Source organism: Magallana gigas, chromosome 10 (genome assembly GCF_963853765.1).
Source record: "Magallana gigas chromosome 10, xbMagGiga1.1, whole genome shotgun sequence".
Taxonomy (NCBI): Eukaryota; Metazoa; Mollusca; class Bivalvia; order Ostreida; family Ostreidae; genus Magallana; species Magallana gigas.
The window spans coordinates 34,128,020-34,155,168 of record NC_088862.1 but is presented as its reverse complement, the minus strand read 5'-3'; the positions used below and the strand labels follow the sequence as shown (position 1 = coordinate 34,155,168).

General features: G+C 32.6%; 1 protein-coding gene across 1 annotated transcript; it reads right to left on the bottom strand.

The window, feature by feature from the left end:
• Positions 1-6,025: 6,025 nt before the first annotated feature.
• On the bottom strand, positions 6,026-18,888 carry LOC105343548 (plasminogen). The gene is made up of 5 exons (XM_011450945.4): positions 18,529-18,888; positions 9,384-9,483; positions 8,346-8,546; positions 7,965-8,092; positions 6,026-6,661 (listed from the first exon to the last, which is right to left on the bottom strand). Exons 1-5 carry the CDS (start codon positions 18,844-18,846, stop codon positions 6,563-6,565), a joined length of 846 nt encoding a protein of 281 aa, XP_011449247.3. The 5' UTR covers positions 18,847-18,888; the 3' UTR covers positions 6,026-6,562.
• Positions 18,889-27,149: the final 8,261 nt, after the last annotated feature.

Here is a 27,149-nt window from a genome sequence, read left to right as displayed (position 1 = left end):
AAGCCCATGTCCCCTTTTAAAAGAGTACAATTTTAATTCTACAATGACAATGGAATGGTCTGATCTATAACCAGGTTTAATTGTGTATGACTCTACAGTGTTGGACAAACTTTCAGATATTAAAATATAATCTAAACGCCCTTGTTTTAAGGGTTTTTTTTACGCCATGTATATACATTTTTGTCAGGATTCAAAGTCCGGAAGTAGTCTAATAGACTTAGATCATCCATAATTTCAAGTAATTTTTCTCTTGCCTTGAGGTTATTTATTGTATTATAATTTTTTTGTATCAATAACAGGAGTTAACGCAAAATTTAAATCTCCAACAAGTATAAAAAATTCATTATCCAGTTCTAAAAAAATCTCACGAACATACTCGTAAAACTCAGGACTATCTGTGTTTGGACCATATATATCAATCAAAGTAACCATATTTCCCTCAATTGTTAGGTCCAATGCTATTAAATTTCCTGCTTTTTCCTTTCTTTCTTGGTGAACTTTAAATTCGAAGTTATTATTAAAAAATATAGAGACACCTCTTGCATTTGATTTGTAAGAGTTGAAGTAACATTTGTAGCCCCACATGGCTTCTATACATTGCTCAAATTCGGGAATAAAGTGTGTATCTTGCAAACATATGATAGAATAACCTTTGGTTTTATAAAAGTTTAAAACATCTTGACGTTTTGATAAAGTGGCCAACCCCTGACAATTAACTGTGGCAATCTTTATAGAATCAACCATTTTCAAACGGAGAAAGATAAACAAATGTCATATATAAATGATCAGAAAGGAAAAACTGTAAGCAACCACTTACCACTGCTATATGCATCCAGTTATATTGGAGTTTACTTGAAAAAGAAAATGAAAAGCACTCTCGCACCCAGACTCTCACCTTCCATACCAACTGTAAATAAACAAACATCAAACCCGAAGCGTGTATCGTTTTCCGATCCCGATCTCACAAAATGTTTTTGCGACTCCGCAATTGACAAAACATACACAAAATAAAAGTTAGCGCCGTTGCTTTAGTTTCTCGGTTATGTCATCCAGGATGTCGAAATTATGTCTATTTTCCTCGTTGTCCAACGCAAACACTTTGCCATTGTAATACCAGGTTGAATGTATCCTGGAATCATCCTTAAGGTCACGGATCAGCTTGGCATTCAGCGGAGTCAGATGATCATGCATGATGAAGTGTTTTTTTACTTTTTCGGCCGAGCAGTTCTTTATAATCCGGATCTTTGTATCGGTATCGCGGAATTAGCTGATTACTGGTCTGGGTGCGCCCCTACCCCCTCTATGATGCGGCACAGTATGTCCCGGAGATCTTCGTTCTGTGTTTCGTTCTATTGTAGAAATTTAATATTACTCTTCTGCGAGTATTGTTGTGTCTGGTTTGCCAAAGTTAAAGCATTACCTGCCATGTATTGAAGGGAGTTCAAGCTTTCCCTCATCTGTCTTATTGACTGTGCCTGAGCATTGAATTTTTCGCGTAAATTTTCTAGGTCAAGATTGAATACATCACACCTTTCTTTGATTTCTTTTTTGCATTCACTTGTTTCATTTCATTTTCAAAATGGTTTCAAATGTATTGATAAACGCAAATATTTGACTAGTTTTTTGGAATTTTTTAAGGTCTACCGTTTTCAACGGAAGACCTTGTACTGATTCTGTTGATAATTCTTTTTATTCTTTTTTTTCTTCTAGACGTTTTTTTAAACTCAAATATCCTGTTTGTTTGTTGTCCTATAAAGTTCAAATTTTCAGAGCTTATTGGTAGTTACTATTTCTCAATATCTACGGAAAATCGTTGAAATCAACACTTCCGGTACCGAGTTATTCCCCTTTTTCCGAAAAATATAGGAGTGGACAAGTAATCCGCGGTAGCTTCGTGTTCTTCTACATGTACTTTATCACACGTGCATGTTTATTGATATTTTGGACGATTCCAACTATTTGTTTTTTCGAGATTTTGACCGGTACATGTAAGATTGACTTCAATTTCAAGATTTTTTTATTTACCCACGAATATTTCCGCTAAATACTGCTGAGAGGTTTTATAGATATCGTAGAAAGTAGTTGACATCTTCATAAGGTTGCACATAAAATGAGAGAGAGAGAGAGAAAGAACCCAAAATTGGAAGCATTATTTAGCCGAATTTAGAAAATGAAACAGTCCCCAAGCGTTCAAGGCAGGATAAAAAAAAATCAAATATCAAATTAACACATGCGGTAGAGGCAATTGCAACTTCTCTGGCCTTTCCGGCAAGTTTGGAAAAACACCTCGATGTATTAACATCACCGGATGTTAGAATTTTATACAAAATGGAGTCGCTTCCCATTAGAATAAGTATCGGTAAGAAGTCTTGTATGTCGTTTCTGTGTTATATTTTATTGTATATTGATACCTTTAATGAAGTATAGCTTACATCTCAACAGATCATAAAATGTGTTGTAATTATATCAAGTTTTATAAAAAAGGGGGTTGTCATGGACGCCTAGGTAATACATTCGAAGTGTTTTTCCGAGCTTGCCGGAAAGGCCCGAAAAGTTGCGATGGGCGGTAGAGGCTGACACGATAAAAGAATTGTCCAGAATTGAGGGATTAAGTGATTATTTTTAGAATGTTCACATGAGTTTTTAAACACGATTTGTTTAGATTTTATCGGTTTCTTGATCACAGTGCAAGGGCTTTATTTTTTTCCAAATGTGGCGAAGACCTATTTTTGGCGACTACTTAACATGTGTACATTTTTCTCCTCAATGTATGTCACTTTCCCACCCGTGTGTTTATTCGGTCAGTCTATGCTAAGTCAATCCGCTCCACGTGCGACCGAAAATCTCGTGTCGCGTCAGCGCACATAGCTCAGAATATTGCCCCCGGGCTGCAGACCAGCAATTGATAAATAATTGAAGGATGCTTTCACTGCAGCGGTCAATTGTTAAACAATAAGTGTCTAAATATTCGATGTCAATCAACCTCACCTTAAAGGTGCGATATCGTAATCTGAGAATTAAGTTAACAGTTTTAAGTCAAAGATTAAATAAAATTTGTTCTCATGATTAGAAGTAATGATATACGACTACATTAAGCAATAAAGTCGGTCGATCGTCATTAAATCATCAGAGTACTGCAAGTGTCGACAGTTTCTTATTTCTTTGAAATAATTGGAGTAGTTCAATTGACTTGCAGACTATAATATAGCGACTTTTCTGCATTCCAAAAATGTATGCATTTAATTGCGATACATATTTGTTCTTGGGGATTTTACTTATTGTTATATGCAAATTGATAAAAAAAAATCATTGAAGTTGTGTAGTATGAGGTTGTAATGCAGATTAAGTGACCTAAAACTCAGCTGAATATTTTATTTTTAATCTAGCTTGTCAAAATGGGAGATTGTTAACTTGTAGCTTGTTAACTCTGAAAAAGTCTAGAACAAAAGAAATAAAGTCTTTATAGCTTTCGCTACATCTTCTTATTTATGGGTACGCGTACATAAAGCTATTTTAGATTTTTTTTTACTGTATAAAAAGTGTTGTTTTTCCTAACCTTAAATATAAATCTATAGAAATTCAATATCTACATGTAACATCTCAAAAGCTTTGATAGCTTACCGCTTGGAAATCATTTAGTGATGCAAATTGACAAATGCCCATGAAAAGACATTATTGGACCCCAAGGGTTTCTTATCCTTTCCGACGATGATGAGAAGAACTCAAATATGCATACAAATCATACATTTACATGTATATTTATATGTGATATGATAGAAATAATTGAAAAATATAGGTCTTTTTTTGTGCCGCACAAAACGGGCAAAAAGGATTTTTATACCCCACGAAAAAAAATTGAGGGGGGGGGGGTTAAATAAAAAACACCTTGTCCGTCCGTACGTCGTGTCCGGTCTATATCTTTCTGATGGAAAAACATTGGAAGTGTTCTTACTTCGTACAAATATTACTCATTACCTAACGAAGCATCATGAGCTAAACCCAAGGTCATTTGGACAAAGTAAAGGTTACTGGCAGGAAAAGTGCAAAATTTGTTTCCGGTCCACTTTGGAATTTCTTACTTCACACAAAGATTGCTTATGACCTGAGGGTGTGTAATGATTTGTCCCCAATTCATTTAAGGAGAAACATTGGGAGTTTCTATTTTATGTAAAGATTCCTGATGACCGATGATGTGTCATGAACTTGGCCCATGGTCAGTTGCGCAAGTTCAAAGTCATATTAAACATGTGTCATATCTTGTATTAATGAAAATGAGTAAAAGCTTAAGTTTGACATAAAGAATACTTGTGACCTGTAAATATACCCTGCCTTGTCTGACTCGCTAAAAAAAAAGAACCATCCACTATTCTCTAATAGAGAAATACGTGAGTAATGACTCCTTTCTTAGTGGGGATATCATTTGTGAGCTTGCTAACAGTACCTTTTAGATGGTCCAGTGGGAACAATGCCCCCCTTTCTCTCAACCAAAATTTCCCTTAAGTTAACGCTTAGAAAATTGATTTTTGGGTCATTTCCCCCACCGCCACATCCACACTTTTATTATACTTAAATTAATTATATACATGTACATAAATGATGTACTTTTTAAAGTTATCCTAAACTTGAAGTAAGTTAAACGAAGAACTTGCCTGGTATGAAAATAATACTTTGAAATTGAGTCTCGTTTTCGGTATCTTGAACTTACTATTATCATATTGATAATCCAGTATCATTAAAAACCATTTCCCTTCTCCTTACACTCGCAAGGTTCTGATAGACCTGTATCAATAACAGACTATCTCCACTTGACCTCCACATTTGCATACAATCTAAATAAACACCTACTTAGCAAAGATATGCCTTTATCTGTTTAAGGAGTGGTGCAATACTCAATTTAGAGGTTACATAGAAAACAGGCATGAATTTATCTTTTTTGTCTCCATTTGAAGAGTTCCAATCAATTTTCTAAAGCTCTAATTGGTAAGAAGAAATGGTCGTGTAAAGATGACCTTTTATCAATACAGGGTCTGTCAGGCTCTGACAAGTGTCAGGAGAAGGAGGTGTTTTAGTCAGACTGATGGACAATCCTTTCGCGACACGAAGTTGCGACGGAAGACCTACTCGTTGCTTTGCAACGAGCTCGGCTCTAGTTTTAGATTATTTGTTATATTTCAAATATTTGTGGACGTTCCCTGTTAATCAATATAAATGATTTTGTATTTTATCAATTTCTTTTTTTTCATTTGAAGGTTTAATCAATCCGTCAATGTATGACGCTGTTTTATATTTAAACCTCGATCGTAAACAAACCTCCCGAAATTTCTTAAGTTATTATAGCAAGAGCTCAACTAAAATATACATTTCAATATTGTTTTGTGCATTACTGGAGTCTCGTTGACGGAACTAAACATTTCCCTGTCGTGCTGATGGCGTCAATCTTCTTCATTTCCCATCCTGAAACTCTGGTTTCCTCTTACCAAGTGTCCCTGGCAAACAATTCTACGAATGATCTATTGAGTAAGTACTTCTGAGTGCCTCAATGTTCTGTTGGTTGTTAGTTTAAAGAAGTTTTTTTTCTTTGCATTTAGTTTCCAAAGTTAATTGTTTTATATGATAGATTTCATGATAAAAACAGTTTGTAAAAATGTTTTGAAAAATGACTTTATTTCAATTCAACAAGCACTCGTCAGTGCCTTTACTATGAATTAAATCATCCATCATATTGCTTTCTTTCTTTTTTTCTTTGGTGGATTATTTTTGCAATGCATACGTTTTGTAACATTCAGACTACGGTTGACTGCACGATGCAATAAATATTACAGCATAGATTTACCAAGAGAATTTTCTTGTCCGCACGATTAAGTAAATAATAACAGCATGGTTTTAGTGATTGTATTCCCCTGCCTCTACGATATATATACATATGTACATATAACAGCAGCAAATATAATGTAACAGTTTTACTGAAAGCCTTATAGAACAACATGGTTTTAGTTTTCCCTTTGTTCGTACGATGCAGTTCATATAACAACACCGTATGACTGTCTTCCCTTGTTTTTTCATATTGTAAAAATAACAGCATCGTTTTACTGATAGTCTTTCCTTTTCCACACAACACAGCATGATAATTAGTTTTATTAACAGTCTATTCCTGTATGTACGATAGAGTATATTTAAGAGCTAATGCCCCGACACAAATGTGCGTCTTTTTAAAGGTTGTTTTTGAAGAGTAACGGTGTAATTATATGATTCAAATTCTGAGAAAAAAAATTCAAACAACACAAAACATCAAAACAGGTAAAAAGTATACCCTTTCTATCTTTTTTTGAAAAATAAGGAGACGTTGGCTTATTGTCTCTAGATCTAGTCCTTAATATAAATACCGGATAATGCGAATAAAGACACGATACATTTTTAATTTGATAGTCAGAAATAACTATAAAATGTATTGAAATGAATAAATCAACTTAAAAAGTACGTCCTTATGTAAATTAAAAGCCTATGTGATGCCAAAACAAAGGTACATATTTTAAAGTACGCATTTTTGTCATTTTGTGCTGAATCAACACTTGGGGACGTCACAGTCCTCCCACCGACTGTCCGGGTCCATCGTGTAGCACCAGGTCCCGTTATGATTGCTCGGATTTCTACAGTAATTCTCCTAGAGAAAAAAATGAAATAAATTAAAGAAACAAGTCAATTGTGATTTAACTGACGTCGGCACTTTTAAAAAAAGATATGTGTATGTATATGAACTTATTAAGCGATGAATTAACTTTTTATACCTCAAAGCAAAAATCTAGGGGGAAAACTATAAGCATTTTCAGAATGATTATAGCTTGGTTTATCAAACATTTGATATACCGATTTCAAATAATCTCAATTTAGTTCTGCTGTATTCCACATTTTTTTTTAAATAGCACAGAGATATTTTGATCAATTGCCAATTGAAACAAGCAACCATTGATATTATTGTTTAATCGTTACATCTAACTCTATTCACATTTTTGTTTTAAACTGTAAATCATTAGGTAAGAATAGTATAGTGATCGGTTAAAAAAAAAGCATTTAGCCTGCTATACTAGTGGTCCCCCCCTTTTTAGAAGTATAATATCATATTAATACTGACGTACAAATGGATAATAATATACTCTTGTGTTCATGCACAGTATGAAATTATGTATGTGAACTTATGGAGAAAATCAGAAACGTCCATTTCTGTGTGAACGTTTTACGGGTCAAATGGTCATACTTTTTACATCATAAGGATCATCGCACGCCCTGATCGTTTGACGGTTGCTTTATTTTAAACATAAATACACGGTTATTCTAATAGTTCTAACAATTTACAGCTTTCAAACGTTTATATTAGTATTTAACAGCGATTTTAAAAATCCTACCGTGATAAAGATTTGGTTGGTACACAACCTAGTTCATATCTCGGTGATTTTTTTTTAAAACTACGCCGTTATTTTCTTTAAATACATTTCTATAGAACAGCAACCGATTGCTACTAGAAAAACAGTCTTAAATATCTGAAACAGCGGACCGGTAAATGGTTGAAAAAAGGAATACTATGCTTGTACGAACGTGGCCCTTTTAGACTATTTTAATAAAGTAAGATACAAAGAAACATCCACATTTTAAAGCTAAGTTATTTGGAAAGTTTTCTTCTCTATAAATGACTAAAAGTATTAAATCGAAATAATTGATGATGATCTTACTGATAATTTATTGGCCTTCCAGTCTCCTTAATTGCCATTGATAAGTCTAGGTTGGCAGGAATATTATGTATTTTCCCCACTCCATATATTTCAAAAGTTTCTGATGTTAATGTAATAACAAATCTTGGTTGCAATGAACCATTCATTCATAAAAACATAAGAAAGCTAAAACAATCTTTGAACAATACATTGGGATTTCTTCCTTTTATAAAGTGTTTATAACCATCATGTTGGACATACCGGATTGTTTGGGTAGGAATGACTATGCGGTGTCTGTAAGTCCCAGCGCTGACACGTTTTGCCGGTATACGTCACGTTTTTGCTCCCCCAGTAATTTTCTCCTTTAGGATCGGTCGACTCAATGCATACTGCAACGACATATTCGTGCAAAATCACGAACTACTTTAAGTATCATAGTATCTTAATAGAATATATAGATATATATATATATATATATATATATATATATATATATATATATATATATATATATATATATATATATATATATATATATATATATATACACTAGGGATGTAAGTACTGAATAAAAGAACTTACGCGTATTTAAGCCCCCCCCCCCCCCTTCCTAACAAAAAATCCAAACAAATTAAGATTTACCTTGGCATCTCGGCGTTTCCCACTGTCCGTTAGCGAGACACGTTATAGTCTCCTTGCCCAATGCAACTGTTCCTTGAGGGCATGTGAAGTTTCTACTCTCCCCAACGTTACCCGGTGTGTTATTTCCAGTGTAAGATGATACATCAACTGATATATTGGCACTGTATCCGATGTATGGTGGGGGTGTTGCCTCAACACATCCTGTTGATATTCGTTTAATTTATGAGATTGCAATATAATTATTGTATACAGGGAGATATTCGCCAACGTTTTATTTTCGCCTCTTTCGTCCTCGTTGTCATCGAGCAAATACAAGACCGGATGAATTGAAATTGAATAATTTTATTTTATCATTCAAGACGGGGCAAACCATTTTGCAAACATTACACGGGGTGAAAATAAGCCAGAATACAGTCATTCATTTACGTAGCGGTGATACACTACAATTGTATCTCAAAAATGGCTTGCAAATCGAATTATTTTAAAATTTCTAAATAAATGATCAATAAAGCTGGTGACTGTTTTTGTAGCCACAATGGACATCTCAACATATGAATGGTATCTACGGCGCATAGCTTAATAAAATATCATAAATAGCAGTTTATTGGAATGACCACAAAATGTCTATTGAACATGTTTTATAATAAAGACATGTAAAGTATAAGACCTTGCTGCCTCCTTTAGTGCAGAAATGGACATGGTGGATCAAGTTAGCATAACTAATGACTTTTGATTATTTTTTTAAAACCATATAACGTCTAATCTGACTTGACAAGACTTATATACCTGTAAGCCATTATAGACCAATGTTTGATACAGAAACAAGTAAAAAATTTAGATTCAATAAAAATTAATAATACCGTTGGGTATTTAAGCTTTTGGGTAAAATGGAAATTGCTGCTAAATCAAAAGTTCGAAGACACATCACGTACTTATTATAAAAATAGTCATTGAAAATGTAGAGTACTTGGCGCCAATATATTATAATACTTAAAAAATACTCAGTAGTGAGCATAAAAGGACTGTCATTCATCTCACGTGATATGAAGCAGGAAGATTTGTTAGTGGAATGCCAAACACGCATTTGTCCTCTCGGGCACGTCAAATTCCCGCCTTCTCCTTGTTGTGGTGTTAATTCCTAAACATAGGAAAGGGAATGGTATAACGTGTAATTTTATACTATTAGAGACACTGATTATTGACTGGACAGTAAATATAAAGAAATGAATGATTAAAGACAGATGCTGTGGACCGTCGTAAGAAGTTTTAACAAACTGCTCTTTGTAATAGCTAACACATAGACTATAAAGACACAATTTAATAGAAACAGTTTACATGTATATATATATACCAAATTTTAACTACAAAATCCTTTATTTTAACTAAAAGTGAGTTCTAGATCTTCCGTGTAACTCTAGAAATTTAAATCAAATTAAAGGGAATAGGAAACGGATTTTAAAAATACTGTGAGATTGACTGAATCTAAACATTTCATAAAAGACCATATTTTTGTTATATTTCTCAGCAAACACACGTTTATCCTGAGTACTGCCGGTAAAAGCAGTGGTTCCTTATATAACATTTTAATTGTGGAAAAGCCAAAAAAGTCGTTGAATTAAATTAGAAGAAAACTTTATTGGCTGGATTTCACAAAACTATCGTATGATCTATCATAAGACACATCATAAGATTGTCATAAGATCTACCATAAGACATATCTTATATTCTCCAAAGATCTGACCAATGATAATTATTAGATCTCTCACTTTCGGTCACAAAACTATTTTTAATGACTTTTTTTTGCAGTTCTATATGGTAAAAGTTTGTTTAAATTTTAATAAAATTTGATTCACTACTACATTTTTGTCTTTATACAAACAACAAATGCTCGAGTTATGAGCCAACAGCGTTAAGAACCCCTACCGTCGGATCATATAATTTAGTTTAAGCATTAAATAAATTTTAACTTTATATGACTGGTGTGGCCCGTGCTAGTTACAGAACCCCTACCCTGGTGGACATGAAATTTACAATTTTTGTAGAAAACTTCCTGGTCTTCATAATTATAAACTTTGGGGTTTTTTATGCATAATTTTCAGGGATTTCGTTGAACCCCTAACATTCACAAATTTAAATCCTATATGAAGAATGAAAAAAAAATATTCTTTCATCATACAGAAAGTACATGTATTACTGCATCATACAGGCAATTCCATGAAATTTCACCACTAAAAACCTGCAAAATATTGAAAATCACCAAAACTGGCCCTGCATAATCATTCCCGGTAAAGAAATTCAAATGTCTACAAATACATATTTCACTAATTGACAATCAATTACTTGTATCCCAACTATAACTTAGGTACGGAAGCGTATCGGGACCTTTGTGTTGTTATAACATACACTGTCATATTTTTTTATCGTCTTATCAACATATAAACTATTATGTCGTTTTATTTTTAAAAACATATTTTACATTATATTAAGGTGAGTTTACAAAATTTAGATCACCTTAATGTTATTGATCCGTTTTCCTGCTATCTTCTCTATGGATCTAACAAAATATGGGGTTAAGATAAGAATATATGAATGAGTTTTAGTTATAGCATGAAAGACATGTTGACATAAAACAAAAAGAATGTATACTTTATACATGTAGATGTATATCGGTATAAATATGTTTTTATTTCTTGGTAACATATTGCAAAATGATTGTTATCGAATGAATTTCGAGGGGCGGGAGTTCTGATGGAACGTTACCTCACTCTGAATCTAGCTCTAGGAAATACATGTAGACTGAAGTTTTGGAATCAATGACTTTCGTGTTGGCTCAATTTCAATGGATTTTGTTGATACTATCATCTATAAATTTCAATTTACAACAAATTATGAGTTATCATTATATTTACCATACATTAATTCCACGTAATGTTGTACTCATCAACCTATGCAAAATATCGATCTACGAATACTAGCCTTACGAAACTTAATCCACAATAAAAAAAAAAAAAGCTTTAAAAAATGAAACACTCGTTTTGGTCAGTTCATGCATTAAGGTGGTATGGGACACTTCCATGTTGTTACGTATTGTTTAACGAAATAAATGAAATGAAGTGTAATTATATTAGTAGTTTCTTTCCAAAAATGGTCACCTAACTCCGTAGCGCAGTGGGTTAGAGGGTGTACTACGAACCTGTAAGTCAAAAGTTCGAATCCCACTGGGGGTTTATAAATTTTACCTTTACAAATATTTTTAAAAGCTATTTTTTTTTTGGTTAAATATTGTAAAATTAGAAAATTCTAAACCGGTGAAAATATTTTCAATCATATAGTACATTAATCCACATTAATATCGACAGATGTCACCTTAAATTGTTTAAAAGCAAATACAATTAATTATTTATATAAATATTGTTTCAATGCCTTGGTGAATGTAAAAAAATGTTTTTGGAATAATATACCGGTATTACGTGTACTCAAGGATATGTGAACCTGACAAAAACAAGTTCATTGCGCAACGCGAACTGTCGTCTGGCGATGAGCTGTCGTATTTCCACAGCGACGGTTTATTTGCTTAATTTCAGGTTATACAGTTATAAAATGTGTGTAAGTTTATGAACTTGCATAACATTTCATTTATTTCAACATTTATATCAAAAGGTTTTACTTTTTTAATCATTTACAAACATAAAGTTAACGACATACTCGCTCCGATTTCCGGCCCCACCGCCACCAACATTTTTAAATCCCTCAGCTCAGTCCTCAACTCAAATCCTTAAAGGAAAAGTGCATGAATTTGAGTTAAAAACTCAGACTTGAGGCTGAGTAATGACTTAAGGAAAGTTGGTGGCGGCGGGGCCAGGTAATTCCCCAAATCTCGATGTAAACAAACAAGTTGGAATGACAAAAACTAATAGATATCATTAGTGTATGACTAATTTTGCGAATAAAAACCGATGTCGGATGTAATAAAAAGGGATTGAGAAAAAAAAGACGAGACCATACACCAGTTCCCTGTGATCTAAACCTGTCATTTGCAAGCAGTAAGCATGGTAGGGTATTACATGTATGTTAACGTTACAGATTAATATGTTTTACGGTGTAACCGTTTGGAGGGCGAAGCCAATATTAATGGGGTTATAGATCAGTAGATGCCCTTTCTCTGGCCTGTCATTTCATATATTGTTTTGTCTGGACTCTGATCTTATTAGTTGTTAAATTTGTTCAAGCCCCAATATGCTATAGACTATAGTCTGTCAAAAACTACTGTTTCCATCACATTTTGACGATTTTTATAGAAACATACACAGCTAAAAGAGATACAATTGAAATCCTTAATTAAAACGTCATCGTTTTTTTACTCAGAGATTTTCACAGGAACGAAGAACAGATTTCTTATGAAATTTATTATTTTTTTCATTTGGAAGTTTCTTGGAAAACCTAACACAATTTTCAAATGTTACCATTTAGATTATCCATAGATTCTTATTTAACAGCCGCTCTTTTTAGCCGAACAAGTCACAGAGAGAGAGAGAGAGAGAGAGAGAGAGAGAGAGAGAGAGAGAGAGAGAGAGAGAGAGAGAGAGAGAGAATATATATTATGATAATGCATATGCTATAAGAAATACAATTAATAGATATCAAAAGTAGTTTATACTGACCAAGTGCGCAGTACTGAAGTTTGTAATAGATATACTGTTCATGTGGAGAAACTGGTTTTTAAAATATATGTCTTATGTTTATAATTATGTTAAATTTTATGATTGCATAGTATATCAAATCATCATTTCTGTCTATCAGTGTCTGTCTGTCCATCCATTTATCTGTCTGAAGTCTGTTTTATTTTATAACCCTAATGAGGTTGTAGATCAAGTTGAGATCACCATTATGACACTTATATACATGTACAACAAGCCTCACAGAAAATATCAGTCCTCTTAAATGACAGAGTTTTTGACTGAGTTATGAATGTATGGTTGAGTAAAATATTTATTTTAAATATTTTTTGAAATGATTTTTGTGAATAAGAATATTTTTTTTTATATATACCGGTATAGATAACTTATCTATATTTTTATCATTTTTGCATGAAAAAACTATACATATCCTAGTTAGGCAACACCAATATGAGTTCTTGCTTGTCGGACATTAAGTGGAAAAGGGTACGAGCAGGCGAGCGATAAAATGATAAGATTATTATTTTTTGTAGCCGAAATATTTAGGCGGTCCATAATGATATGATTTGTAAAGTTTTATTTAAACACGAGCATGCAGGATCCGATGAAAAAGAAATTGAATTGGTGTGGCCTTCCACATTTTCTATTTTTTTAGTTCAATTTGAGGCTGAACCATTGTAATATATTACCCTGCATAATCATTCTGATAAAGTCTAAATCATACATTATGAATAGCATCAAGACCAATGTGGAGACCAAGGAAGGGTACACAGTTCAAAGTTCAGCATATACAGGAATTATAGGATTGCATACAATCATGTATATACATAAGGACAAATCATAAATCATTTCAGAATCTGCAGTGTTGTTTAGTCCAATCAGATGATATGATTTAAAGAATAATCATGATTAAGTATCAAATTTCATTTTATACCTGTAATCATTTGAAAGATTCTCCTATTTTCCAACACCCATTTAAATGCAACACCTTGCAAATTAGGCAAAACTTTTAAAGATTGATAGGGGAAATTCAAAATAATTACAGTCAGTATGTGATTTTTATGAAACCTGTGATTTTAAATCTTTCAACAAAGGCTTAATCAAGATTGTGTGTATTAAAGTTTTCATGCATGTTTTCTTTTTTGTGTACAGAGACCAAAGTTTCTTGATTATACCAGATGCACAACTATGGCACTCTGTTAATTACCATTAAAATAAACGTTTAATATACATTGGAAGTGAAAATAATTGTAAAATTAAAGAATCCTTTTCTCTTTATGTGATTGGTTTTTAGAAATACAATCATTCATGGCAGTATTGATTTTCATGTACCGCGCAGAGTGATATTTTTGTAAAAGTCAGATTAGAGGAAATTCGTATTTTCAGCCTTTTTTAATCAATTAATAGTAGTATTTGCAACACAACTCCATTAATTTTATTCTACAAGAACTCATGCAGGTTCACAGTATAACTGGTTGAAAGAAATTTCAATTTAAAACTGAATTATACGTCTTTTCTAACAGCATGTATGGTTTGTAGCATCTAATCCAATAGAGGTCAGAGGAAATTCAGACGTTATTATCCTCTTCTTTTCCAATTCACTAACATGCCAATTGTTTATTATAAATTTTTTGCTATTTATCATTTTTTCAAAACAACATTAAAAAAATAATAGTGTAATGATAGGAAATAGTATTTTTTTAATTTTTCTAGCTCTGGTCACGTGAAAAAAATGTCCATTTTTTAGTGATCAGAGGAAATTCAAACTAAAATAGCGGATTAAATAAAAGGAATTTTTATAATCCATTTTCAGATAAATAAGGTATTTTATTAACCTTTTTAATATTTTGGTGGGATCAGTTTTCTAGTGAATTGTAAATATGTCTTTTATGACATTTTTAATTTGCATTTAAGTTGTTTTTCTCGTTCTAATTTTTTGAACATTAGTAAGTTTGTAGGTCGTTGCCATGGAAACAAACTCATTTACATATGCTTAATATGTAAATGTGTACATATGCTTAAAATGTCTTTTGTTGACAAAAACGAATCGATTAGAGTCTGTTTAAACAATTTTTTCAATTATTCAATTTGTTTCATGTCGGGTTCAAATATCCTTAAAGCAGAAAGCAGTTGTTCTACCATTGGTCTCAAAACTCGTTTCCACGTTTACATGTTTACGGACAGTAACCCAAACATAGAATATTATTGCGAACTGTTAAAACGAAGATCATACTGCATCCATCTAGCTACGATATCAAATGCTAATATAACTTGCAATAAATATACATGTAATGTAATTACTGGGTTATTTTATTTATATCAAACTGTCAATGCCAGTCTACATGTGCCGTCTGGCTAGATTCACAGTGAGGTGACGAGAGGAACTTCTGCGAAGTTCGATCAAAAACAATATTTTTGAAAAGAAGATGTTCCCCAGAAATGAAACCATATTAATATCGACATGACCATAAATCTTTTTTTTTTTCAATTGTTCTTTGACTTTCTATTTCCGAATAATTAAATCGCATTCTTAAATCAACATTTCAAGCTTGAATTCGATAACGAAGATAGCAATTAAACTGATAAAAGTCAATAACTTAAGGTGATTTAAATTATATATAGAAATCACAAGATGCAATTCAATTAATTTGCATAAATAAGAGATCACAACACTTTATATGTTGACAGTACAATAAAAAGAAGGACAGTTTTATAGTTGAAACACAACAATAATTATTGTAGGCCCCGATAAGCGTCCGTATATATATAACAGCCTTTTGATGTTGCGTTGTCTAAAACACGATACGTTCTCATAAATAGATTGTCATATATGACTGTTTCAAAGTTTAGCAATTTAATTACGGCAAATATCTTCAGTGACTTCAATGAAGCTTTCTGACATGTTTCTGAAGACTGAAACACTTTAATCTTTCCAAGTCGAATTTCACAATGTCACAGTAAAATAATGCATGTAAACTATGCCGCTTTAAAACATAACATGAATGACGAATTCACGTAGGCGACTTGTCTATTTCAAAGAGAATTATTCACTTAGATTTGATCGAGAATTATTAGTTTTCTAGTGTTCGGTTAATCAAATATTGCAAAAGGATTCAGAATTTTATGTTTAGAAACTTTATATTTCATCTTTTTAAAAGCACTTCTAATGTAGAATCGTGATCATCAATTGTGTTCATTTAAACCTCTCCTCAAGTATACATCTAAACATGTCTGATTTTGAACTTTATTATGATCCACAAAAAAGTTCAATCAGTTTGTATCACAAATGTAATGAAAGCAATGTTGTAAATTGATTAAAATATTTACTTAATTAACCAAGAACTGTTTACGTCTTGGTTGTCTCATATATGTTTGTTTTGTTTTTGTTTTTGTTTTTTTGTTTTTTTTTTTTTTTTTTGGGGGGGGGGGGGTGACATTCGTTTATTTCCAATTTTACCAAAAAATATGCACGTCATGATGGGTCTGCATCTACGCTCCAGGCATCTGTCTTTTGAGCTCATGGAGCTTTGCAGATAGTTACTATGCGTACAGCTTTAAAATATTAGATGTATAACGACCACATTTTGTACCTAAGAAATGAATGGTCCGATATTCTTAATCATGATATCATTTTGAAGGTGTTATCAAATAAAAATACTCCACCAAAAGGAATTTTCAAAATTTTGATTATAGTCCAACCAATTACACCTTGAATTTTGCATTGAAGTCTATGGGCAACATATGTTTTATTAAAATATTGTAAAAAATAACTTATAATTTGTAAAACTCTTTTGGTTAATACATGCATAAACTGTCTCTTTATTCAAATATGAAATAAAATTAATCATTTATCGCAGATATTTTAAAGAAATTAAAATTTTCTCTTTTTCATCAAGTGGAGATAACTTTAAAAAAATTTAAGGTGCAAAATGACAAGCTCCTTATATGTTGTCTGTCACGTGAATTTGGTTCATTTTTTTTTCATAGTTATCTAGCAATACATATTTAACTACTTTAAAATTATTAAAAATCGTTCAATATCCCTTCATTATACATTGAATACCTTAATTATAATCATTTTGTCAAATAATGTAGTTACAATGTTGCTGAAACTTTAATAAGACGATAATCTTAAGTTGACATTCCATGTTAACAGACAAGAAGTCATCAAAATATGGGCGCGAAAGCCAAACAAATTGCATCGTTTTATCATAATTAATTCTCAATATATATCCCACGCATTTATTTTGCATTAATGCAAATCTATTGAAAACGCAAAACAATATAATGCGTTGATCAAAGTCACCAAACCTTGAATTGAGCGGTTGACTTATCCAAAATATTGCGGCTTGTTTATATAAAATTTTACATATCTTTGTACAAGTCGTCATACTTTTGACAAAATATAGATTTTATAGGAAGATGGCATTGATTTTGATGTGCCGTTTAGGGGTTTAACACAACATCAAGATTAACACAACATCAAGATTAACAAGATTAACACAACATTAAGATTAACACAACATCAAGATTAACACAACATCAGGTTTAACACAACATCAAGAGGCGGTTTTACGTTTCTGTACTGTACCCATAGGAAATACCTACAAAGTTCCCTGAGTGTAAAAGACAGGGACGTAGCTCATTGTTGGGTAAAAACATTCTTGAACGCTCTTATTAATTCTTAAACTTCAATTCAAAAGTAAAAAAGAAGGGTTGAATCCTAAGGTTACATTCGGAACCATTTTAACTGAGATTATTTTATGGAAACGAAACAGTAAAAAGCATCCCAAAAATATATTTTCTAAAATTTTAACAAAATAGTACTTAAAATATAAAATACATTGTATCTTTTTTGTTAAATCAAGATAATTTTAGTCGGTAAAGATGGTCATATCAATTAAGAGCTTTGATTGATCTAGGGTATACCCCACCTGTCAAAATAACGTCATTATATAGAGTTTGTTGTCCTTATTAAATTGCTAAATTTGAAACAATCATATATGACAATATATTTATATGAATACATGTATATTGTGTTCTAATGCCACAACACAGGGTGGTCATTTAACATTTCCGTAAAAAGAACATAACCCAGAACAACTGTTATCTTCTAAACAACTGCAGAATGAAAATGAAAGTCACAAGCAAAGTTCTGCGTACCTGACACACGCAACGTTCTGCGCACTCGATTCTGTACGAACTCGAAATTCTGTGTTGGAACAAAATATAAGCTGCGTCTGTGCTAAGTTTGGACTTAATGCATAAAATATCGGAATGTCCTAAGATCAAGACAAATCTAGACAACTATAGGACTTGACAGTTTTAAAATTGTAAGAGTAACACTTACCCCTTCTCCTCTCACACATACACGCAGACACGGATGTAAAAATTGAAGATTTTAAAATATGTATATATATATGTTTAAACTTGTTTTTAATAGTTTGGGTAAGTCTGTACCCTCACCCCTCCCACCCCCCCCCCCCCCAATCCAGTTAAAAACTCACGTTTGGGAAAGATGTTTTTGAGATATAAATAAAATCCTCTGTCTCTGCGATATTTTCCGTGACTTGGACAGTGTCCGCCTCGTGTTGTGAATTCAGCTCGCACTGCAGCCGATTTCTGCTGAAATTGACCGAAAGGCAATCTGCTTCACCGGTACACAGTTTCAAACACTGCTGAAGTCCTGTTGGACTCACAGTTTTGAAATTAAAACCAACCAGTCTTCTCCCAGTCTCGACGAAATTTATCACACGTAAAAGTAACAGAATTTTGAAACAGATCATTTCAGACACGTTGATTGTAAATCGTTCACTGTAGTACATGTATGATTAAATTTTAACTGCACTCAAACCCCCGAGTTATTTAACAATGAACCAAAAAGATCAATGCTTGCGCAAGCGCGAAAGTGATCGAAAATCGATTTGATTTCTCATCAAATTTGACAAGCACTTAATCTACTGAAAGGTGTAAACCGTAAAGATCTTGGGTTTATATACATACTAGATATATCAATTAATTAGTAATAGACCAAAGCGTTCGCATAGAGAGAGAGAGAGAGAGAGAGAGAGAGAGAGAGAGAGAGAGAGAGAGAGAGAGAGAGAGAGAGAGAGAGAGTGAGAGAGAGAGAGAGAGAGAGAGAGAGAGAGAGAGAGAGAGAGAGAGAGAGAGAGAGAGAGAGGGGCTTCATTTTGATTATTTTGTACTTTTATTTGAGTTAGATTCAGTTCAATGCAATCCACTAACACTGTCAATGAAACCATACTTGGGGTACATAGTTATATATGCATGAACATATGGTTTCATGCAGGCCCGTAGCTTATCGTTTTTGAAAAAAGGGGGAGGTACACGAAACATTGAAATAAAGCTGAAAAAATAAAGATAAACAAATCGTCAAAAGCATTATTTGTGTCTGTGTGTGTAATAGAGGAAATGGTTTCTCTTAGAACTCAAATATCATTTTTGTTAATTACTCTTTACTATTTTTATTGTTCCAAAAAAGGGGTAGCCCAGTTACCTCAAAATTTGACCTTCATTATAAAATGTGTAAACCTTATAATATATATAGATATGTAATTTGCGAGAAAAAAGGTATTGGGGTGCATGCCCAGCACTGTCACCCCCCCCCCCCCCCCAGCCTGGGTTTACAATTGTTGATAACACGTCAGAGGCAGGTCAAATATAACTTGAATAAATATCAAAAGTCAGACTACCGTATAATACTAACACATATAGATGGATATGCATTTCATTTTATGAAAGATGTTGCACATGTACCTATTGTAATATATATTAATCAAATATCAAATGAAGCGGTGTACATATATCGTCAATGTGTAGCCATAGACACTACAGTTCGAAGTAGAGTTTGTCCTTAAAATAGATCTAGTTGATGGCAAAGTTCTCTTCTGAAAACAGGTTTGTTCAGTTTTGGGCAGAAACAATCATATTCTTGCAATGTTTACATTTGGATCCTCAAATTTACAAGATGTCCGCAGATCCCATTTGAACATTTCATGTATACATACAGCTTATCGAAATCATTTAATTAAAATTCATAGTTTTTTGGGGTGTTTTTTTTTAGATTCGATACCGCTGCTCAAACGTTTGAGAAAATATATTGATTCATAAACTACGAATTTTAATAAAGGTCAAATCGATTGTCGACTGGTAAATACAAGACTGTACATTGCCTTATTTTGCTATTATGACCTAGATATTACTTTCTTTGTCCGCTCACATTTTTAGCTTTGTTAAATGCAAGCGTTGTATAAAACAGATATTGAATAATTCACGCCGATCCAGAGATAACTGATGGACCGTGTTTGTAATTCATTAAGGCTATTATATTCTTTAATTAATTGATGAAGGTTAACGTTGTGGTGTTGTTGTTTTTTTCTAATGGCCCTTTCGCGTCGTACCGTCTTTCTGTAAACAAAAATCATTTTCCAGTAGCACGTATTTCTACTTTTGAGTGTTTTTGCCTCAGGAAATATAAAAAAAAGGATTGTATTAATTTTTCATTGCACTCTGTCCCAAAATATCCTTGCAACACATTATGTTTAATTATTTAATATCTATAAAAAAAATTAGGTTCAAGCGTTGGTCATTTTATGCTATGACTAAACACTATATTTGTGTTACGTTTAAATTCACCGCTAAAAACAAGATAAATTTCATAAATATGCAACATTTAATTAGCCACCATTCTTTTAAAATCATTTCAAGTTTTTGCATTGTCGTAAATAGTAAAAAAAAAAAAACAAACAACAAAAACACGCGTGATTTTCATTGATAATGTTTGCTCCTAGTTAGTAGGTACATGACTTATATTTTTGATCTCTCTCTCTCTCTCTCTCTCTCTCTCTCTCTCTCTCTCTCTCTCAGCCACACACACACCACAGACAGACAGACAGACGGACGGACGGACGGACGAGCTTTTATACTCGATTAAATTAAACAGTAACAAAAACACAACACAATGGAATTTTTTTAAAGAGAAAAACTATTAATTGCCACAATTGATTATTGTACAAGTATTCAAATATATGGTACCATTTCTTGATTTTAATTACTTAATAATTGTGTGTAACTTAATGAGCAAATAATAAACCGCAATAATTAACGGTGAAATGATTAAACACTGTGCTGTTGGTTGGTAACATCCTTAAAGCATTGTATCGGTTAAACAAAATACTAGGCTCTTGTAATCTCATTACTTGCCGTTTAATCATGGCTTAAAATGTTTAGAATATCGTTTGTCTCATTTTATTTTTTTGCGCCCGGAAACTCAAATTTGTAAAGCATATATGTGCATTTATTCACTCCTTTTTTATCATTAGTAAGTTAATTAGTAAGTAATTTATTCATTAATTTATTTATAGTGACATGTGTATACATTTCCAAGTGTAATATCAACACAGTAAGCATACGGTAGATTTAACACCCGGCCCGTCGGGCCTATATGCCACTTTAAAAACATTACACAGGAAAAAAGAAAATAAAATAAGACAGCATCAAGTAGTAAACATATAATATAGGTAATAATATAGGTTGCAATATCGAGAAACTTCATACAGACTTCTGTAAACAAATTCTCGGAGTGAAGAAAAGTACAAATACTGCTTACTTATATGCTGAATTAGGCCGTGTGCCCCTTGTACATTATAGAATGTTTAACATTATTAAGTTTTGGAAAAATGTCTTAATTAGTGATAATTGTATAATTAGACATTGCTACGAAGTTATGTATATTAATTGTGAAGAACACGGTTATAAAAACTGGGTTTTCTATGTAAAGAAAATTCTCATTGACCTCGGTTTTTTTTATATATGGTCTAACCAAAAAATAAGCAATGGTATTTTACAACTTGTAAAACAAAGAATTTTTGATCAGGCAAAACAAGATATTTTTGCAAATGTTGAAAATTCAAAGAAATGTTCTTTTTACAAATATCTTATCGATGGTATACATCTTCAATACTATTTAAGAAAATCTATTCCCATTAAATTACAGAAATATATAACTAAATTACGACTATCGTCACATCGCCTGGCTATTGAAACTGGTAGATATAATAACACAAATAGAGAAAATAGATTTTGTCCACATTGCAAATCTAGTGTTGAAGATGAATTCCATTTTTTATTTGTTTGTCCTCTATACAGAACATTGCGCAGATTATACATGAAAGAATATTATTATAAGAAACCTTGTATGTTTAAATTAATTCAACTTTTTAATACTGACAATGTCAAAGATCTCTGTAATCTTGGCAAATTCATCTCAAAAAGTATGTTATTAAGGGACAACTGTATTACATAATTGTAGTCTTTTGTTTTCTCAACCTGTATATGTAACAGTAAATGTTATTATCTGTACGTGCACAAGTTCTCCTGTAAAAACACTACCACCTCATGTTATACATATGTCATACTGATAAGCTGTAAAGCTTAAAGAAATAAAGAATTGGAAGTAGTAAACAAAGACATGATTGAACATATACATGTATAAGTATAAAGCTTCCTTTAGAACCTCGAGTTTGAACAGTTCATTTGATACAGTATATGTTTATTTTCTGAACAATAAAGATTGTCTACGTGTAAAAGAGAAAATAATGATATACAAATGTAAGTACATGTAATTCGCAACCTGCCGAGGATAATTTGAAATAAGAACAATTAGTGCAACCGTATCTGACAATTCTAGTAATTGATTAAATTCAGTATTTCCGAAAAGGATTCTTTTATAATCGTTATATAAAAGACAATGTAATTAATAGTAAGTGAATTTCGATTTCTAACTTTTTGTTTTACAACAACAAGTACGAATTCGCTCCTCAACGGGTTAATTCACCGTGGTATCTACCCGTCTCAATTCTCGATGGTAAAATCCCACATCTAAACTGATCCAAAATTGATCGCAAATGTTCAGGCATGTCCAAAACAACACAATTGTCTCTACCGAACACTGTTTTAAAGAGTGCAGAGGTACGTAGGTTTGAATATTGATAATCTCACTGTTCCAGAAATTTGAATAGAAGAATTATATTTTTGATTGAACTATATTTGTGTCAACGAACATTCTAGACTCAAAATAGTAATCTTAATCTAAACAGCGAATGATTTCTTTTGAATCACTACACCAATTATTCCTACATCTGTTGTAATCAAATTCAAACACAATTCTTGTAACACGTTCATTGTCAAAGGACAAAACTCTATTCCAATATCTAATTACATTAATCCAACGTCTATATTGACTAGGTATCCGTCCAGTGTCTCCATTAATTGACAAAGTTGGCGCAAAACGATGAACTCCAAGAAAATAACGAATAGCTCTATTTTGAGCCTTATCTATCGATTGATATTTTTTGAAACCCAAGACACTGGATGCATAGTCCAAATTACTAGATTCTGTGATTAAGATTAATAATTTTTATCTCTTAAAATCACATGTACTTAACGTTACAGTGAAACGTTTTCAGATAATTATACATGTATGCATAATTTCATTCATAACATTTTCAAATGTTATAAATAAAAAATAAAAAATACAGTAAACCAACATTTATTCGCAGCGACCCTATTTCGCGATTTACTTCCAATAACTTGGTTCGCGACGACTCATGTTCGCGACCAAGCCTTACATGTATCCAGATCCGTATTTTGTTAAACCAACAATACGATAAAGACTGGTTCGCGGCGAGAAATATTTGCGACGACGAAGCTCTCGCGAACCTCGCGAAAATTTCTCGCACGCGAATAAAAGTTGGTTTACAGTATATCTGACATCGGTAGAAAAAGCATAACGTCTCATTTCCCCATATGTACATGTACATTTCATAACAACTACAAATAACTCCGCAAAATCTTTATTTGCGTTTGCAAGCCGCATGGAAGTACCCGGTTGATTATAGTATGTAAATAAATAATTCATTATAGTGACATGTGTATATTGCATAATTACAATATTCCTTTTACAAATATAACATCAATACACTCGGCTCATCGGACCTATACATGTAAGTCACTTTCAAACTGTTATAATGTGAATATTTTACATGTTTTTGGAGCAAGATGGCTTTGTCAAGTGTTTCTGTCTTAAATTGTATAATTCAGTAATAAAATAAGCGATTTGGCGGGGGTAGTTACATATTAGGGTCAACGAACAGAGTACTATCGTTTGTATTATTTTGACTTACAGTTAAATCATATCCAATTTTATAGAATAAATGACTACTCTGGTTATTAAAGAATTGACAGCGTAATAAAAAGTGCTTTTCAGTTTCGATTTCGTTAAGATCACATAGGTTACATATTCTATCCTCCACCGGTTCTCCTCTGTAGCGACCTCATCTAAACATCGCCAATTTTGATCTGATGGGTTTTGGGAGATCTAGCGTAACGTATTTTCGACTGTTTAGCCGGATCTAAAAAGGATTTATGTACGAAGTTTTGGTAAACTTTGGATATTGGTGTGTCATTCGGTTTCAAAATTTGTACGTATAACTTTTCCTCTGCATAGTGTAAATTACAGGGTGTAAAATTGATGTAAGTACTTTCTATGTTTATCATTGTATTTTTAACTTGGGAGCTCCAACTAGAACTATTGTTTTGCTCACAGTTCCAAAGAAACACACGCTTGGTGATGCGTTCATTTTCAAAGTAAATTAGTCGATTCCAGATTATAACATTTAAAATTTGTGCAAAGTGTTAGGTGACTTTCTAAGGATAAAAGATGTCAGATTTTCCCCATTATAAATCTGGGCGCCTGTAAAGTGCGAAACAAAATCGAAACGAAACGAAACCAAACCAAAAATCGAAACGAAACGAAACGGAATTTATCTCTATCTCTCTTTCTTTCTCCCTTTCTTCCAAACTTGCGTATATACTTTGCTATGTGATGTCGCTGATAGGTTTTAGGGCATCTCTCTTTCTATAAACGTCTGAATATCATTTAATGAAACAAATTAGAAACATTAATAGGTGTAGGAATGTACATCAGTTCTTTATTTAATTACATAATTATATTTTTTTTTTTCAAATTTCGGATAATCGGTTTAAAAATTTACAGCGGCAATCTGAAACATACAGGTAGTTATATTTTATGGTTCAAAAATTTATTTCAATGGATTTATTTTCACTTTTATGTAGTCAAAATTGATATTAGTTTTGTTTAAATTCCGTTTCGTTTCGATTTTTGGTTTTGTTTCGTTTCATTTTGATTGGTTTCGTTTCGTTTCGATTTCGTTTCGCACTTTACAGGCGCCCTATAAATCTTCACATATCTTTTGGTCAATTTCAATTCAATTGATATTGATAGTAGTTTTGTTTAAATTCCGTTTCGTTTCGTTTCGATTTTTGGTTTTGTTTCGTTTCATTTCGATTGGTTTTGTTTGATTCGCCGCATATTATTCACACAGTGGCACTGTGCTTGAGCCCGGTATGAAGGTAAAAAGACCATTGGCAAACATTGTACACGCATTTACAGCAAGCGCCAATGAATCTTTTAGTAGATATGCGGAGATCCTGGAAATTTTACAGGGGGGGGGGGGGGGGGTTGAAGAAAAATTTTGTTTTTCGAGAAGGGGAGCATGCGCGGATCAGAATTTTTTTCCGAGGTGGGGGTTGAGGGTCTGACGGTTATTTGAGTTTGTCAGGGGATGTCCGAGGCATATTTTTGGTAAGTTTATAATATACACGTAATTGAATTTTGCGGGGGGGGGGGGGGGGTCTGGAACCCTCCCGCTTCCCTTCTAGATCTGCGCATATAGAAGACCGATGCCGGTAATTTTACTGTAATTTTAACCATTTTTATTTGATTATTCATTTTCAAAATTATCGGAATGCCAATATTACCTTTCAAAGCAGTTAAAACTTAAGATACGAACCATTTAGTCTCAGTGAGTATTGCGTTCGCGTACGAAAGAAATGGCAATATTCAAGAAATTCGGATGGTCCTAGGTCGTCCATCCGATTCTTTTTCAGACTAAGAGCTACAGAACTGCAGTTAGAGATTGTCAAACTCTTATTGATTATGTCAATTTGTTTAGTCTCAAAGAATCGGGTTTTTTTAAATCAATAATGTTTACCTTAACAAAAGAATGAAACCGGGCCTATTTGCAATGTTAGCATTTTACAAGTTTATGGTCTAATAAGATTTCAAGAAACAACTCTTCATTGCTTTATCCGAAATATTGCACGGAAAAAAGATTTACATCGCATTTTTTTAAATTACAAAAGGATATACTAAATGAATTTAGATTAACCGCTAACAAACAGACATAAAGAGAGACTGAGAACTAATTAAGGTCTTCTTTTATCCCCAAACCGCAAATTTTTCGCTTTTTGACATTTGTACAGTTTATTTATCATTATATCATTTATTATCAAGAAATGTCCTGTTAATTTGAGTGACTTTTTCCAGGTGTTTTATTCCACCTTAATGTTTACAATGCTTCAGTAAGGCATTATTAATGAGCAACCAAAAATTTGAGTGTAATTTGTTGATTTATAAGCGAGTTTCTTTGCTACCGAAAAAGTTTTTGTTTACAATTTGAATGTTGAATTGAAAATTCCAATTTTAGACCTAGAATGAATGTGCTGAACATAAGAAATTGCTTATTTATGCATAGAATGAATACGAACATAGACATACCAGCTTGAAAAAGATTTTTACCAGTATATTGAACCCATGGAAGCAAAAACAAGGCACGCGCATTGTTTACATGACAAACAATTGTGAGCCCTGTATCTTTATTATAACTTTACGACCTACTTTCATATTTTATTTGATCATTAGAAATGCATTCCTAAAGCATTGTAAGAAATAAAAACAGAAAAAATAAATTTGACCAAAATCGTGACAATGCCCCTTTAATTGCCATGACAAACTCAGGATTGATTGTGACTGTTTGATAAACTTAACCTGACAGGAATTAATGTCATTTGCAAAGACATGGTTAGAAATAGGGCTTTAATAAAGAGAGTGTTCAAAATGAGTAGTGCAATACTATTCGTGTCTGTGTCTTTTTGTGTGTGTGTGTTTTTGTTTTTTTGTGATTTTTTTTGTACTTTCCTAATTATAGTCTAATACAATTTAATTTTCATGAAGATCAGTGGCTCT

Coding starts and splice junctions, on each gene's coding strand:
- LOC105343548 (XM_011450945.4), bottom strand. CDS start 18,846: ATGTACTACAGTGAACGATTTACAATCAACGTGTCTGAAATGATCTGT. Junction 9,484..18,528: donor CAAAAACATCTTTCCCAAAC/GTGAGTTTTTAA, acceptor TCCTATGTTTAG/GAATTAACACCACAACAAGG. Junction 6,662..7,964: donor ATTCCTACCCAAACAATCCG/GTATGTCCAACA, acceptor TTTTTTCTCTAG/GAGAATTACTGTAGAAATCC.